At 47.2% G+C, this 14,436-nt stretch overlaps 1 protein-coding gene across 8 annotated transcripts in view; it reads right to left on the bottom strand.

The window, feature by feature from the left end:
* FAM120B (family with sequence similarity 120 member B) overlaps window positions 1-14,436 on the bottom strand; it is a 105,147-nt gene that overhangs the window by 54,889 nt on the left and 35,822 nt on the right. For 7 of the 8 annotated variants that reach the window (XM_045770615.2, XM_045770620.2, XM_045770614.2 and 4 more), the window contains 2 exons: window positions 12,974-13,146; window positions 9,208-9,300 (listed from right to left, as the gene is read on the bottom strand). In XM_045770615.2, coding sequence (XP_045626571.1) covers window positions 9,208-9,300; window positions 12,974-13,146 — 266 coding nt within the window. Of the gene's footprint in view, window positions 1-1,970; window positions 2,208-9,207; window positions 9,301-12,973; window positions 13,147-14,436 lie in introns of all 8 variants that reach the window. The other variant, XR_006775073.2, reaches the window with a different exon arrangement.

Raw genomic sequence — 14,436 nt, 5'->3', positions numbered from 1 at the left:
CCAGGCCGAGGTGCTTCTGGGAAGAAGCCGCAAGCACCCTGGCTCTTGGAGCCCCAGCCAGGCACCCGCACTCCTCTCTGGGGAATGGTGAGTGGGCTTCCAAACAGGTGCAGGTGGCCAGGAGCACGCACAAGCAGGTGTGTGCACCTCTGCCCCCCATACCCTGCCCAGTACCACCGGTCACATGGAGCACAGATCACCACCAGGCAGACACCACTCCTAACCTCCCCTTTCCAAGTCCACAAAAACCCTCTATTTTAAGGCAAGTGCTGGCTCTGGTAAGAAGCCGGGTGAGTGGGGGCTCATCAGCCTCTCAGAGAAACTGCAGCCCCTACGTGTGAGAATGCAGCCGGCTCCCACCGGCCACAATGCGCCCATCAGACCACAGGTCTCATCCGGTGAGTGTACCTCACCTTCAGCAGGTAAGAACCTCTTCCCCAACAAAAGTAATTTAGTGCCACTCCCTAACAGTCGTGGAGAGGCTTTATTTTATCTTAACAATCTCCGCTCTTAACATGTCACCAAACGGTGGCACTCCACTGAACCTACGCTTTGTTTATTTACTTATTTTTCCTTAAATGATTTAAGCTACATTCTTCCCAGAGATGGGTCATCACCATTACCAAAGCGAGGAATCTCCTGCTCCTTTGCTGGAAACAGGCCCTTGGACTTATCAGTCCCCATTTTACTTCTGGGCAGTACTGCCGAGTCTGTCACAGTCACTCCAGCAAACGGGGAGCACAGAAGGTGTTCGGGAACTACACAGGGAGACGCTCTGTGGTTCTGATGGGGGCGCGAGCATGCGTGTTTCCCTGCCTTCGTGGCCCACCCACCTCTCCCTCCCAGGTCCGCCAGCAGGTCCCTGACCTAGGCTCCCTCCGAGGAGGCCTGCATTTCATAAATGGACACATTAAGGCCCTCGTCTACAGGGATTCTTTCCTCTGTGGGTTCGTGGTCTGGCACCTGCTATCATTTAAAACATTGCTTGCAAACGTTTTTCAGATGGACATTATTTGAGAGTAAGGAACAAGATCAAAGGATGAAGTCCAAGATCCAACTTGGACTCTGAAAACCGCCTGAAGAAATGCTAAAATGCCGTATTACTTTCTTCATATTCTGCCGGTTAGACATCAGACAGTGCTCCAGCAAGATGACTTGGCCTCACATGAACATTCAGGAAACGCACAGATAAAGTTACACACTGTAGATCTGCTCCACAAAACCTGGCCTCGCTGCCAGGAGGCACTTCACCAAGCGTTTACTGGGCACTGCTTTAAGCTAGCTACCGGGCATTACAAACAAGAATAAGATACAGTCCCAGCCCTCCAGAGCCTACAGTTTAGTTGTAGAAACAAATCTCTCCTGTACAAGATGAGCCAAGAATGAGTGACGAAGACCTCATATAGCAAGAACAGTGTAGAAGGCCAGGAAGAAGACGAGTGCGGACATCTCTTTGGCCTGTCACTCTTGGCGAGTCCTGATGTTCAATCTGAATCCCTGTCTCTTTGTTCAGATGTAAACATCGAGAAGGAAGTCTCCTGTTAGCTTCGGCTTACCATATTTTGGTCTCAGAAAATCCAAATGGCCGCAAAGTGTGAAGAGCTTCACAAAAACAAATATAGGCATTCAACTCCACATGAACAAGGCAGCAAGTAGGAGCTGCGGGAGATAGGAGATGGTATGGTGTTTGCCTTCCCAGCAGGCAAGGCAGAAAACAGGACGGGCCCAGAGCCCTCTCTCCTGCGTCCTCCTTCTCTGCCACTTCTGCTCTGCCTTCTACTTCCGTGCTTTGATGCCGTAAGTTGTAGGGTCCTAGCTTTGCTTTTCAAGCCAGGAGCTAATCACATAAATCCCAAACCATTCCACAATCACCCATGCCCACGTGTGCACAGGAGCTGCGGCTTCCATGACTCTGGCTTGCCCACCAGAGACTATGAGCCATAGCGGTTAAGTTACAAGTCATCAGTTACCTGAAGGGGACGGCCCAGGGCAGACCACACACCACAGCTGCCTCTTCAGCTCTGCTGGGAGCTCCATGAGAGATGTGTCAGAGGCAGAGGGGGCTTTGCGAAGCGGGCTTCTCCACAGGGGCCACACCTGCACAACCACTCTGCTGAATCAAGCAGGCTCCAGTCATATCAGCAGGGTGCTGGGCACTGGAAAGCAATGGGAAAAAGCACCATCTCTTCCTCCAACGAGGCCTTCATCTAGGAGAGGAAGAAGATCACGAAAACCCCACACAGGACACGCAGCTTTCCCACCGAGGTCCCCACCATAACAGCCTGCCCTGGGCTCCACTCCCCAGCTACATCGCTGGCATGCCAGAGTGAGGCACAGTGAGTATATCTGGAAGAAGTCTAGAATGGGAAAGGTATCGTTTCATAACAAAGACAAATAAATGGTGTGCCACAGGCTCAAAAGGGGAGAGAAGGCAGCACAAGACCTTGTGCCCAGTGGGGCTGGCAGCTGAGTATTTCCTAACCTTTGCTTCAGTGACCTCATGCCACGTAGGCGCGACTCTACTGAGGGCCAAAGGCGAGAGGGCGGAGCAGACCAAGCAAACCTGCAGCGAGCATCCTCTGAAGAACGAGACGGGCAAGCGATGGGCTGGAAATGTTCACTGCAGAAGCTTTTGGTGTTTTTCAGTGGAGGGACATCTGACTTTATCCACTAGAGGACAGAGCCAGTCATAGACCAAGTTAAAGACAGAGGACGAAGACGAAGACAAAGACAGAGGGAGGGGCCGTCAGCACAGCAAACCCCCAGGGAGGGCAGAGGGCTCAGGCTCCAGGCCCAGGTGGAAAAGACAGGCCTCGCTAGGAAGCCCCAGGGCGAAGGGTGGCGCTGCCCTGGCACCTGTCATGAACAGCACAGCCATTTTAAGTAAAATCTTCCAGATTATTTCTACAATTCCACAACTTAAATGATGAAAGTACGGAAGCTTTAAAAAGCTACATGCTGCACTAGAAGATCATGAAGACTCACAGACTATTAGAGTCTTGGAGGTTGAGGGTGGCTATTCTAACTCATACAACAGAGACCCTGAAAGAAAGGGACAAAGAGTATGGTGTGGAGAAGCCATGACGACGGAACCTCATTGTGAGTGCCATGTTCAGCTGGTGGGAACCACGGTCCCAGTGAAGGCGCCACTCAGGCAGCTGAGTGCCCAGAACAAGCAAGATGGCAGTAAAGTCAGGTCTTGCCTGAGGCCTCTGGGGGATATTTCCACCAGAAGCTGCTGCTGGCATGGACACTGACTGACCTTCACACTCCAGGACTGTGCACACGACTCACCCATCTGAGACTCCTGGTCCACCATGGACCAAACCGTGCTCCCCGCATGTGCACCGTGCCGCTGGTGCTGGTACAAGGTCTGACTCACGGTGCACACCAATACCACTACCGCGCGTGCGCCCCAAGAACTGTGCGTCCGGTAAATCCTGGAAAGTCCTCACCGTGGCAATGAAATATGATGCTTACAACACGTCAGTTTCTGATGAGGTACAGCTCCAATTTCATAATAGAATTTTCCTTCCATTAACTCATATCTTTCCTTTTATCCCCCCATTAAAGATGACCAAGCATTTTCCAATGAGCAGTGATGAGTATCAGAAAAGGTGGCTCTGAAAACGCTCAGACAATGCTCCCCAAGTCCTTGGCACAGAAAAGAGAAATCAGGAATGTTCTAAACATGGGGAGCCTTCCATCTCGAAGGAGGCTGGAGTCAGCCAGGAGGGGGACCTAGCACAGCAGAGAAACTGATGAGCAAAGAGACTAGGACGGTTCCTTTGGCTCTGCCCAGAAAGAGTGCCAAGAGGGATTTAAAGGAACTGCCCTGCTCGGGGCAGGGTGGGGCAGGGGGGAGCCAAAGGCTTCTGCAAGCAGGCGCCGGTCTGCTTGCTGTGCACGCTATTTGGCTCAGCAGTAGCAGGGTGACAACCCCAATACCTCTTATTTTCTAGAGGACTTTACAAAATGCTCTGGGCATGTGCCCACATCTGACAAAATACCACTGGGTGAGTGAGGCAGCGGCTGCTCCCTTTACATTCCTACACAAGTACACGCACGCCCACATCAGGCACTGGGGATCCCGGGCGCCCAGGGCTCCCCCTGCCACACGCCACGGACACCTCATGGCACACGACTATTCCTCTACCCTTGCAACCTCGTCTTAAATTCAACAGATGTAAGAACCCAAGAACCCCCCTACCCAGAGCTGCTTATAGAGGTGCTTCACAGGTTACCTGTTCGCTGTGTGATCCAGTCCACCGTTAAGCGGACTTTCCCTCCTAACTGTACAGACATCCCACCTTCGTCCTGGGTACGCCCCTATCTCCATGAGTGTTCTCACAGGGGCTGTACAAGCCAAGTATCAAAGGACCCCATGAGCTACGTAAAGTACAATGGGCAGACCGCATCCCCTAGAACACACTCGCGGACAGTCACACACACGAACAGGAAAACAGCAAACACACAACCAGCTTTCAGAGAGGACACAGCTCCAGCCAGGAAGACAGTAATACTCCCTACACATGGCTCAGCTCCTTGCACATGTTCTCAGCACTGAGGGGGCCAGCGTCTCCTGTTACCCATGCGACTGCCCTCTGTGCGTGATGAAAGCAAGCTGTCTTTGTATTTTTCTTAATTACAAGTAATCCTGCTTCTCTTCATTATTCTTTTTTTTTATATAGAACTGTTGCAGATTAAGAGTTCTTGTATTCCTTATCATAGATAGCAGACTTCCGTGTCTATACGTGAACGTGCATCTATATAATAATCTTTATACAGATAATCCAATTGCCTGGATTTTTAATAAAAATGTAAATCTGTATACCATTTTAAAGCTGTATTTGAGCTGTTGGGACAAGAAAAATAATGCTGGGTGCAAACCTCACAGGGCATTTAAAAAATTCCCCACGAGCACCAGTGAGCAGGGACACTAGGTTCACCTGCAGCTTATGGTGAAGACAAGGGTCTGGAACCAAAGCCACAGCTAAGTCCCAGGTGAGCTGCTCCTCAGCAGAGGGAGTGGAGTGAGACCCTGGGAGCATCCTGCCTCACGGCATCTCCACAACCAACCCCATCAACCAGGACAGCCAAGAGGTCTCTGAAATCGCATCTGCTTCCAGTCCCCCTGCTGGTAAAAACCCCCAGCCTCCTTGGGACACTCTCCACAGGGGCTCTGGTGGACCCTGGGAGCAGCCCTTTGCATGAGGAGAACATGAGCTGCCCAGTCACAGTCCTCCCAGGGAACCACTGTCAGTAACGGCTGGCGCAGACCCCACTTCTGCTGGTGAAGCTCCAGCCCCGGGGAAGGTACCCGCTCTGCTCAGATCTGCCAGACTGGCAAGCGTGGGGCCTAAGGGAGAGGACAGAACAAGGCACACTCCTGCTGGGGTCCGCTTTTATCTCACGCTTTCCCTCAGGCCCCTTCCTCCCAGAAACGGCACCTTTCTCATAGCAAAGACCACTGGCTGGGTGTCAAGAGACGATCCCACTTTGGCTCTGCCAATGACAAGGTGGGGGTGGGATCATGCACTCAATGTCAACAGACAGAGGACATCCCACACGGTGCCATGCTCCATCCAGGAAACAGGCATGTAAGAAGTCCCCTCATATTTACCAAAGAGAGGACTTACGTTCTGCTATATGTTCCTAAGAACTTGCTCAAGGTCATGCAGCTAGCAAGTGAGAGAACCCTGAACTATGGCTTGTTCTGCTGCCACACCATCCAACAAGGCAGGAGACAGCACGACCTCCACGTCCCTTCCTCTTTCTATCTCCTGTTTAGTTTTACTAGGACGGAGGAAGAGGAAGGCAGGTGAGGGTCAAGGGACAGACAGGCCCGTGGTAGCAGGACAGCAGTTTGTGGGGGAGGCCATGCAGCTGGGGCTACCACCTAGTATTAAGAATTTTATTAACCTACTAATAACTGAAAACTCACTTTTTAAAATTGTGTTGTTCATACTCAGTTGTTCATACTCAATGCAATCAGCTAACATCATCCTCAATGATGAAAAGCTGAAAGCTTTTCGTCTGAGATCAGGAACAAGAGAAAGACGTCCACTATCATTGCTTTTATTCAACACAGTACTGGAAGTCTTAGCCACAGCAATCAGGCAAGGAAAAGAAAAAAAAGGCATCCAAACTGAAAGGAAGACGTGAAACTGTCACTGTCTTCAAATGACATCATACTCTACACAGAAAATCCTTAAGACTCCACCAAAAAATGGTTAGAACTAATAAATGAATTCAATAAAGTTGTAGGACGAAATCTGTTGTATTTCTTTTTTTTTAAGATTTATTTTTTTTTTAAGATTTTCTTTATTTGTCAGAGAGACAAAACACAAGCAGGGGGAATAGCAGGCAGAGGGAGCAGCAGACTCCCCACTGAGTAGGGAGCCTGACGCAGGACTCGATCTCAGGACCCTGGAGTCATAACCTGAGCTGAAGGCAGATGCTTAACTGACTGCATCACCCAGGCGTCCCAATCTGTTGCATTTCTATACACTAATAAGGAACTATCAGAGAAGCTAAGAGAACAATCCCATTTACAATTGCATCAAAAAGAATAAGATAGGTAGGAATAACTTTAACCAGGGAGGTGAAAGACCTGTGCTCTGAAAACTATTAACCCTGATGAAAGAATGTTAAGACAACACAAACAAACGAAAGACAGTCCCCATGCTCATGGGCTGGAAGAACAAATATTGTTAAAATGTCCGTATTATCCAAAACAATCTACAGCTCCAATGTGATCTCTATAAAAATTCCTATGGTACTTTTCATAGAAATAGAACAAACAACCCTAAAATGTGTATGGAATCACAAAGGCTCTGAACAGCCAGAGCAGTCCCGAGAGAGAACACAGCTGGGGGCTCTGTCACACTCCCTGATTTCAAGCCATATTACAAAGCTAGAGTCATCAAAACAGTATGGTATGAGCATAAAAACAGACACACAGGTCAATGGAACAGAGCAGTGAGCTCACAAGTAAACCCATGCACAGACGGCCAATTGATTTCCCACACTTACTTAAAAGGGCCAGCATCAAAAAGGCAAAAGGTAAGTGCTGGCGAGGATGTGGAGAAAGGGGAACCCTCGTGCACTGCAGGTGGGAACGCAGACTGGTGCACCTACTGCAGAAAATAGTGCGGAGGCTCCTCAAAAACTACAAATGGAGCTGCCCTACAGTCCAGCAACCCGACTTCTGGGGATATATCTGAAGGAAGTAAAATCACTGTCTTGTGAGTACGTGCAGCCCACGTTCAAGGTAGCATTACTCACGACAGACAAGATATGAACACACCCTCAGTGTCCATCAACGGATGAGTTCATTAAAAATATGTGGTGGATATACACAATGCAGTATTATTCAGCCATAAAAAAAGAGAGTGCTCTAAATCTTGCCATCTGTGGTAACGTGGATGGACCTTGAGGGCATTATGCCAAGTGAAATAAGTCAGAGAAAGAAAGACAAATACTGTATGATTTCACTTATATGTGCAACCTTTAAAAAAACAAAACAAAACAAAACAAACGCTTCTAAATACAGAGGACGGGTGGTCACCGGAGGCAGGGGGTGCCTGAAATGGGTGAAGGAGTCAGAAGGTACAGACGTCCAGTGATAACATTAATAAGCCACGGGGTGTGACGTACAGCATGGAGACCACGGTTAATAAGACCGTGCTGCGTATCTGAAAGTTGCTAAGAGCATAAATCTTAAAAGTTTCATCACAAGAAAAAAAACTCTGTAACTAGGGGCGCTGACAGATGCTAACTAGACTTGTGTGGTGATCTTTCACAGTCTATACACGTATCAAATCATTATGTTGAGCACCCAAAACTTATATAATGTGTCAATTATACCTCAATAAAAAAAGAATCAGCATTAACCTAGTACTAACCCAAAATTCACTTTTTAAAACTGTGTCTTGCCAAAAGGAGGAAAAAATCCACTTTTAAAAACAACTTTCTTGGGGTGCCTGGGTGGCTCAGTCGTTAAGCGTCTGCCTTCGGCTCAGGGCGTGATCCTGGAGTCCTGGGATCGAGCCCCACATCAGGCTCCTCCGATGGGAGCCTGCTTCTTCCTCTCCCACTCCCCCTGCTGTGTTCCCTCTCTTGCTGGCTATCTCTCTGTCAAATGAATAAATAAAATCTTAAAAAAAAAAAAAAAAACTTTCTTGAATATAATGTAATGAAACTGCCCACACACACAAAGCCTACACCGTATTCAATTGGGCTGCTACAAGGATTAGTTCATGGAATAAACGTAGTACGAAGAGTTCTGAGATTAGATCAAAAGTTTATAAATGAAATTTATTAGTTTTTTTTTTCACTAGAAACACAAATGAAAACTAATTCAATCAAACTAGAATCTACAGATAAAACTCATTATCATGATCCAATGGCATTTATAAAGCAAAGTCTTCAGTTTCCATAAACAACAGACCTGACCTCAGGTTTTCCTCTATGAAACAACCATGGCACCCAACAGGGTGTGGCCACAGAGGAGAGGAGCCAGGTCAGCTGCCAATGGCTCGTTCGTGAAATTAAAGGAATAAACGCCCGTGAGTGGCCACATCGGAATAAAAGCAACACGGTTGCGTGATCTCCATTACTCAACACTCCACAAGCAAGGCACTGGGAGAGGACACAGGGCGGGTGGGACGTGGCCTAGCCCCAAAGGGCAGTCACTGACGTCTGGGAGACCAGGTCCACGGACAAAACAGGCAGGACAGAATGTGTATGGGCCAAAATCACGAACACCACAAAAAGGTGTCCTATTTTCCTAAAGTTAGCAAGGCTTATAAGGGATCAAACTGACTATTCTCCTCAGGTTACCACAATACTGAGACAGGATTAAGACCGACACATTTCTCAGCGCTGGAATGAGGCAGCTCCTGTGAGCATGTGACCCAGCTGAGACGGAGGTCTAGAGGGCCACTTTCAAGGAACGCGGGACGCCATCTGTACACAGCTCTGTCTGAACGTCACTAACCCGGCAGGACCCCGGGCTCTGCTGTGTGAGAGATGAAGCCACAGCACATCACAAAAACACCTTAATTAAATACACCTTCTTATCTTTTCTGTGAAACACCAACCAAAACTTTAAAAAGCACAACGGAAGAAAAAGCTGGCAAGAGCACGGACCCTTCGATAGGCAGGGGTCTCCAGAACCATGACAATCAATCAGTCAGGCAGTACCTGTAGGTCTACAAGCTGCACCGTTGACTTTCCTTGGAGGCACAAGGCCTGAGCAATAAAAGCATGCAGATCCTCCAGGCAAAGAGTGTCCACCTGAAAGGGAGAAAGAGAGAGAGAAGCAGCATTAGCTCTGGGAGAAACCCCACACTCTGCACGTGGACTCAACAACTAAACACAGGCGTGTGCAGGGGCTGTGGACGAGCCAGAGATGGAGGTCAGCGGGGCCTCTTTGTCCAGAGCCACAGTCCATGATGCCCAGGGCCACTCTGGACAGGACCCTGGTCACTCTGCAGCAAGGGGGGGGAGCGCTAGAAAGCCTGGGAGGGGCCATGAGCCACAACCAAGCCCGAGTCCTAGAGCAACACAGGCGGCTGTTTCGGGCACCAATTCCCAGAGCTGGCAATTTAGGGGTTTGTAGCGTGAGCCGGGGTGATCAAGGCGGTTTGGATAAACTTTCACTTTCACCAGCCCTGATGATACTTGCATACTTAGATCCCAGCTGAATGGAAACCAGGACCCCCACATATGAGCCCCTCCAATCCTCTGTGGAATCAAGGGGTCCAACCAAAATGTGAGCAAGAACTAAGAGGGCGGGGATTTGGAGAGACAGATGGGGGAAGTCTGGGTCTCGAGAAAATGATGGGAATGAGGACAAGGCCTGGGAGCACTGTGGACAGTAGGCTGCTCCAGGGGAACACTTCCTCCCCAGGTTACCGGGTGGTGACTCTTCCAGCTCAGCCACCAAATTCTGCCAGCCAGAGAAAGCACAGCAGTTCCCTTGCTCAGTGTTTCCACCACCATCACAAGAATACGAGAACTTCTTTCCATAGAGGACAATGTCCTGTGGCAAGTAAAGGCTTAAACAGAAAAAATCAGGATGACAACCACAAATGCATGGGTAAGAATTCTGATTCTTCCTCAGTGATAAAAGTGGTTAATGTTTACTCCTGATAAAAATGACCCCACCATAAACCAGAAAGACAGTTCACTGGGAACTCCTGCTCTCCCTGGCCAGGACCCGCTGACCTCTCCTGGAAAAGCAAGTACTTCTGGCGTTCGTCATCTCGGCCCCACGGGAGGCACCAACCCTGTCACTACCCTGCCCTGTTCCATTCTGAAGTACTTATTGCCTTTGTATAAATTACAGGTGTAACTATTTCAGGGAATAACAAAAGAGTCCACAGATATGTAGTACTGATGATCCAAGAAAAAAGACTCCAGTCTACAGAAGCAAGACTGAGCAGAGAACATGTTTTTTTTATTCCATAAACCCCATCTCCCTCCGTTTAGACTGGCTTTGTTGGAATGTAATTCGACTTCTTGCCATCAGTAACTTTTGAAGAAGGCTGATTTTAAAGCACCAACTTATGAGAAAAGAGAACTATCTCATGTACCGTTGCTTTCACAGGTAATCCACTCCAGCAGGTAACAGGTCTAAACCACCACAGAGGGTGCCAGAGTCTTAATAACACCAGATTTTTTTAGGATTTCACAGAACAGATACTACTATTTAAAGCATTTGCTCAACTAGAGATTATAAAAACTGTACGCTTCCTATGATGTAAACGTTCCCTTCCAGAGAATGTTCTCAGAGAAGCGGTTAATAAAAAGTGTTGTTGTTGACTGGGAGGTTATGAGAGCATTTCGTTTCTCTACAGGTTCTGTACCCACGTCACACAACAAAACATCTAACTTAAGCTTAACCACAGAAAAGTATAATATTTTTATAAATTTGTCTTTTTAGCCTTATGGAACCCTAAGAGAATAATTAACCCTGTGAATAATATTACAGTTCCTTCTTAATCTCAGAGATGCCACTGATGTGTCAATTCACTGTTTTTCAGTTTCAAAAAGCTCCAATTAAAATATGCTCTTTAAGTAAAACCAACATCGTATGTCTGCCTCATGCTGACTCACAATAGAGAGATGTTCATTTAAAGGTAATCATTAGTGTTATCAGAAAGAAGGTAAAGGTGGAAATTTTCCTCCTGATGCTTCTCTTGCTTCGGGTTTATAGAGATACTGGAAATGCGAAGCTACTGTTCTGTGGTTTGGACACGGATTTTCGTAACTGACAGTCACCAGCACAAGTGATGAACACAAACAGGTTCAACAACCCTCTTACTGGAAAGAGTAATTCAAAATGTGTGTCCGAGGCGTGACTGTTCGTATGCACACAGACAGTATTAAGAAGAAAACACACTTCCTTCTCTGGAGGAGAAACCTCAGCTCATGGCTATCTGCCATTCCCAATCCCCATGATGGCCCTAGCTTGGCCATCTGGACACTAATGAACTATGGACAGAAAATATTAACTGATACATGCTTGCATATTTAGTACATGATATCAAAAGAAAGGCAGTTTTACACTTAAAAATCCATCCTCTATTCAATTATATTGCGAAGTCTGGTACCAATAACAAAATGTTCTATTCAAAAACGGTAAAGCAAAAACTAAAGTTTACACCGGTGCATGTGAAACCAATAACAAAGCAATAAAATCTCTAAGAGTTATTTAGCCATACTACATTTTTACAAAATGCAAAACGCAGAACTAGCTATAGATTGGCAGAGCCAAGAGAAAAGAACAATTTGGAAAAGGAAAAGAAAAATCAGTATAAAGCTCCCTTGAAATGTAATTCCATGGTAAGAGTGAGTTTCTTGAAGACAATCAATAATTCATAAAGTGAATTCAGGTTTGAGAAACAGTCACCTAGCTCTCTATTCCAGGCAAATGAAAATTGGACATTTATGCTAAAGGAGTCCCCAGACCCACCACATACAGAGACCAGAGCAGAAGGCAAGACAGCTCAAAGGCGTCAAGAGGACAGGAGGTCTAGATGGGCTGAAGAAATACAGACATGATTGCAAAGGACTTTTTTTTTACTGTTGTTGTGACAAATGTGAGACAAAATCATCTAAAAATAATACAGCCAAGAAAAGGAAGTGCGAGGAACAGGGACTGGAAGAGGGAGTGATTTGGGCCTTCTTTCACTGAGGTGTCCAAACATTATCCTGCACAGGGGCAACTATTAAAAAGACAAATACTCTCATGGGTCTTTATCATTTTCACACATAACCTAAGTGTAAAACTAATGAAACAGAACCGCCTAGCTTGTTGAGGGTTACCAATCAGGGCCTAGCACTGCATTCCTCACGTGAGGCCTCCAACCCCTGGTTTAATGGGGCAGGGAAGACACAGACCATGATGATGATGACCCCAGCAGACATTTTATTGGGCACTTCCGTAAACACATCTCATGTTTTCCATAATGCAATGCCCCAATAACCCCAGGAGGTACCCACTGCCTTGTCCTAGACTGGAGAGTGAAGGGAAGTGCTCAGTAAACAACTGCTCGAGCAGTGACGTTGGAAGGCGCCGGCCAGAAGCCACCAGGCCTTCTCACCACAACACTGGACCCTCGATAGGAGCAACTTCCTGGACAGTGACAGCACCAAGGGAGGCACTACATGGTTCAAAGTGCTCGGAAAGCAGACATAAACCTGCATGGTTTCCCATGCCTCTACTACACTTACATGCATTACAAGCCTCTACGTCCAACACAGACAAGCGTCTAATATGTGTGCCACCAGGGATCCCTGTTTCAGCTCAACAGCTGCAAGGGACTCACGCTTATGGGGCAGCTACTGGACAGGAGGGCACGGGAACGGGCCCAGGGCCAGACCCCACAGCGCCACAGCTCACAAAAGGCAAGGGCAGGAGTGAGGAGCCAGTGCAGCACCTAGAACGAGGAGCTGAGGTTACCTGCACAAAGAGGTAGATCAAGAGGCAGCACAACGCCTTGAAGGGGTTCTCCACTGCCTGCAGCTCTTCTCTTGAGGAGGAAAGGTCGAAACAGCCAAGGAGGGCATCCAAGCGCCGGGCTTGTATTCCAGGCTCTTGGTTCAGCCATAATAATTTCAAATTAGGTGTTCCCCCTAGTTAAAAAAAAAAAAAAAAAAAGTCTACTTACCATTATTCTTTGCACCAGCAAGTTATCACATGCTTCTTGTAGAAATACAGTAAAAGAATAGAAGACACTAACCTCTTCTCTGACATCCTTGGGCTTGAAGGTGTAAAGGACTAGAAAGTAAACACGAACAAACCTACCTGGCTGAAAGAAAGAAACCCTCAAAGGCCAGCATGTATGTACTTCACTGAGAACATTCTTTTTTAAGGACTCTGTTTTGAGGGAAACTAGGGCTTTTTTCCTACCTGTGCTGCATCCTGCATTGTTAAGAATGCTTTTCAGAGTATGTTTAAAAGGTCCTGTCTCCGAGTGTGGGAAAGAACACAGCCACAGTGGAATGCTGGTGCAAAGACCACGAACTTACCCTGTTAGCTTGCCCTCTTATTCCCCTAGACCGGCAGTTTTCAAACTTCAGTGTAAAAAGAATCTACTGCAGAGACTGTAAAAGATGCATTTTCCTGGGTTCTGCATGCAGAAAGCCTGCTTTACCAAGCATGATGCCCAGGAGTCTTCACTGAACAACCTAGAGACTTGGATGCAGGATCTGTGGGCCCCAGGCTTTGGAAAGCATGTCCCTAAAACTATCAAACAAAAGAAATTCCTAAAACGTAATTTCCAGTGTTTCATTTCTATGTTTTATATTTACATTTAAATTATTAAAGTTAAAAAAAACACACACAACCCTTACTCATTTCCTTAAATCACAATACAGGGCCCCGGGAGCCTGGAGGAAGAGCGGGGGTCCTGCTGGCAGCTGCAGACACAGGCAGGTCACAGGGCTGAGCCAGGTCCCGCTACGGGCAGCTGCTGTGATTTCTGCAGGGTCACGAAGCTACAACACCATGCCGCAAGAGCCAGGACGGCTGAGGTCGGAATGTCTCACACATCTACTACAGAAACAAAACCCAGGAACCAAACGGTATCAGAATTAAAGGACTCAAAGAAGAAGCTCTCCTCTTTTTCCCTTTTTTCCATTTTTTCCCCATTTCTCACAGTATCATTTAATATTCTCGGCCATACAGCTCCCACCACCGAAAGTGAAACAACCCAGCAAAAGTCACTTGCACTTCTGAGATGGCTGAAGTGTTTCCTCCATCAAAGAACTTTTTCATTGTTTACTTTGGAGAGAAAAAAAACCATTTTTCTCTTGAAAGAAAGAAAATAGTGAAAACAACTGGCAAACAACAATCTGTGGCACCAGTTAATAAGATGGAGCTGTCATTCCGAAACCATCATGAAGGTCAGCCACGACTTCTTA

This window comes from Ursus americanus, chromosome 11 (genome assembly GCF_024610735.1).
Source record: "Ursus americanus isolate L20-20 chromosome 11, mUrsAme1.1.p, whole genome shotgun sequence".
Lineage (NCBI taxonomy): Eukaryota > Metazoa > Chordata > Mammalia > Carnivora > Ursidae > Ursus > Ursus americanus.
Note: the sequence above shows the minus strand (reverse complement) of the source record. Positions and strands in the feature narration are given on the sequence as shown.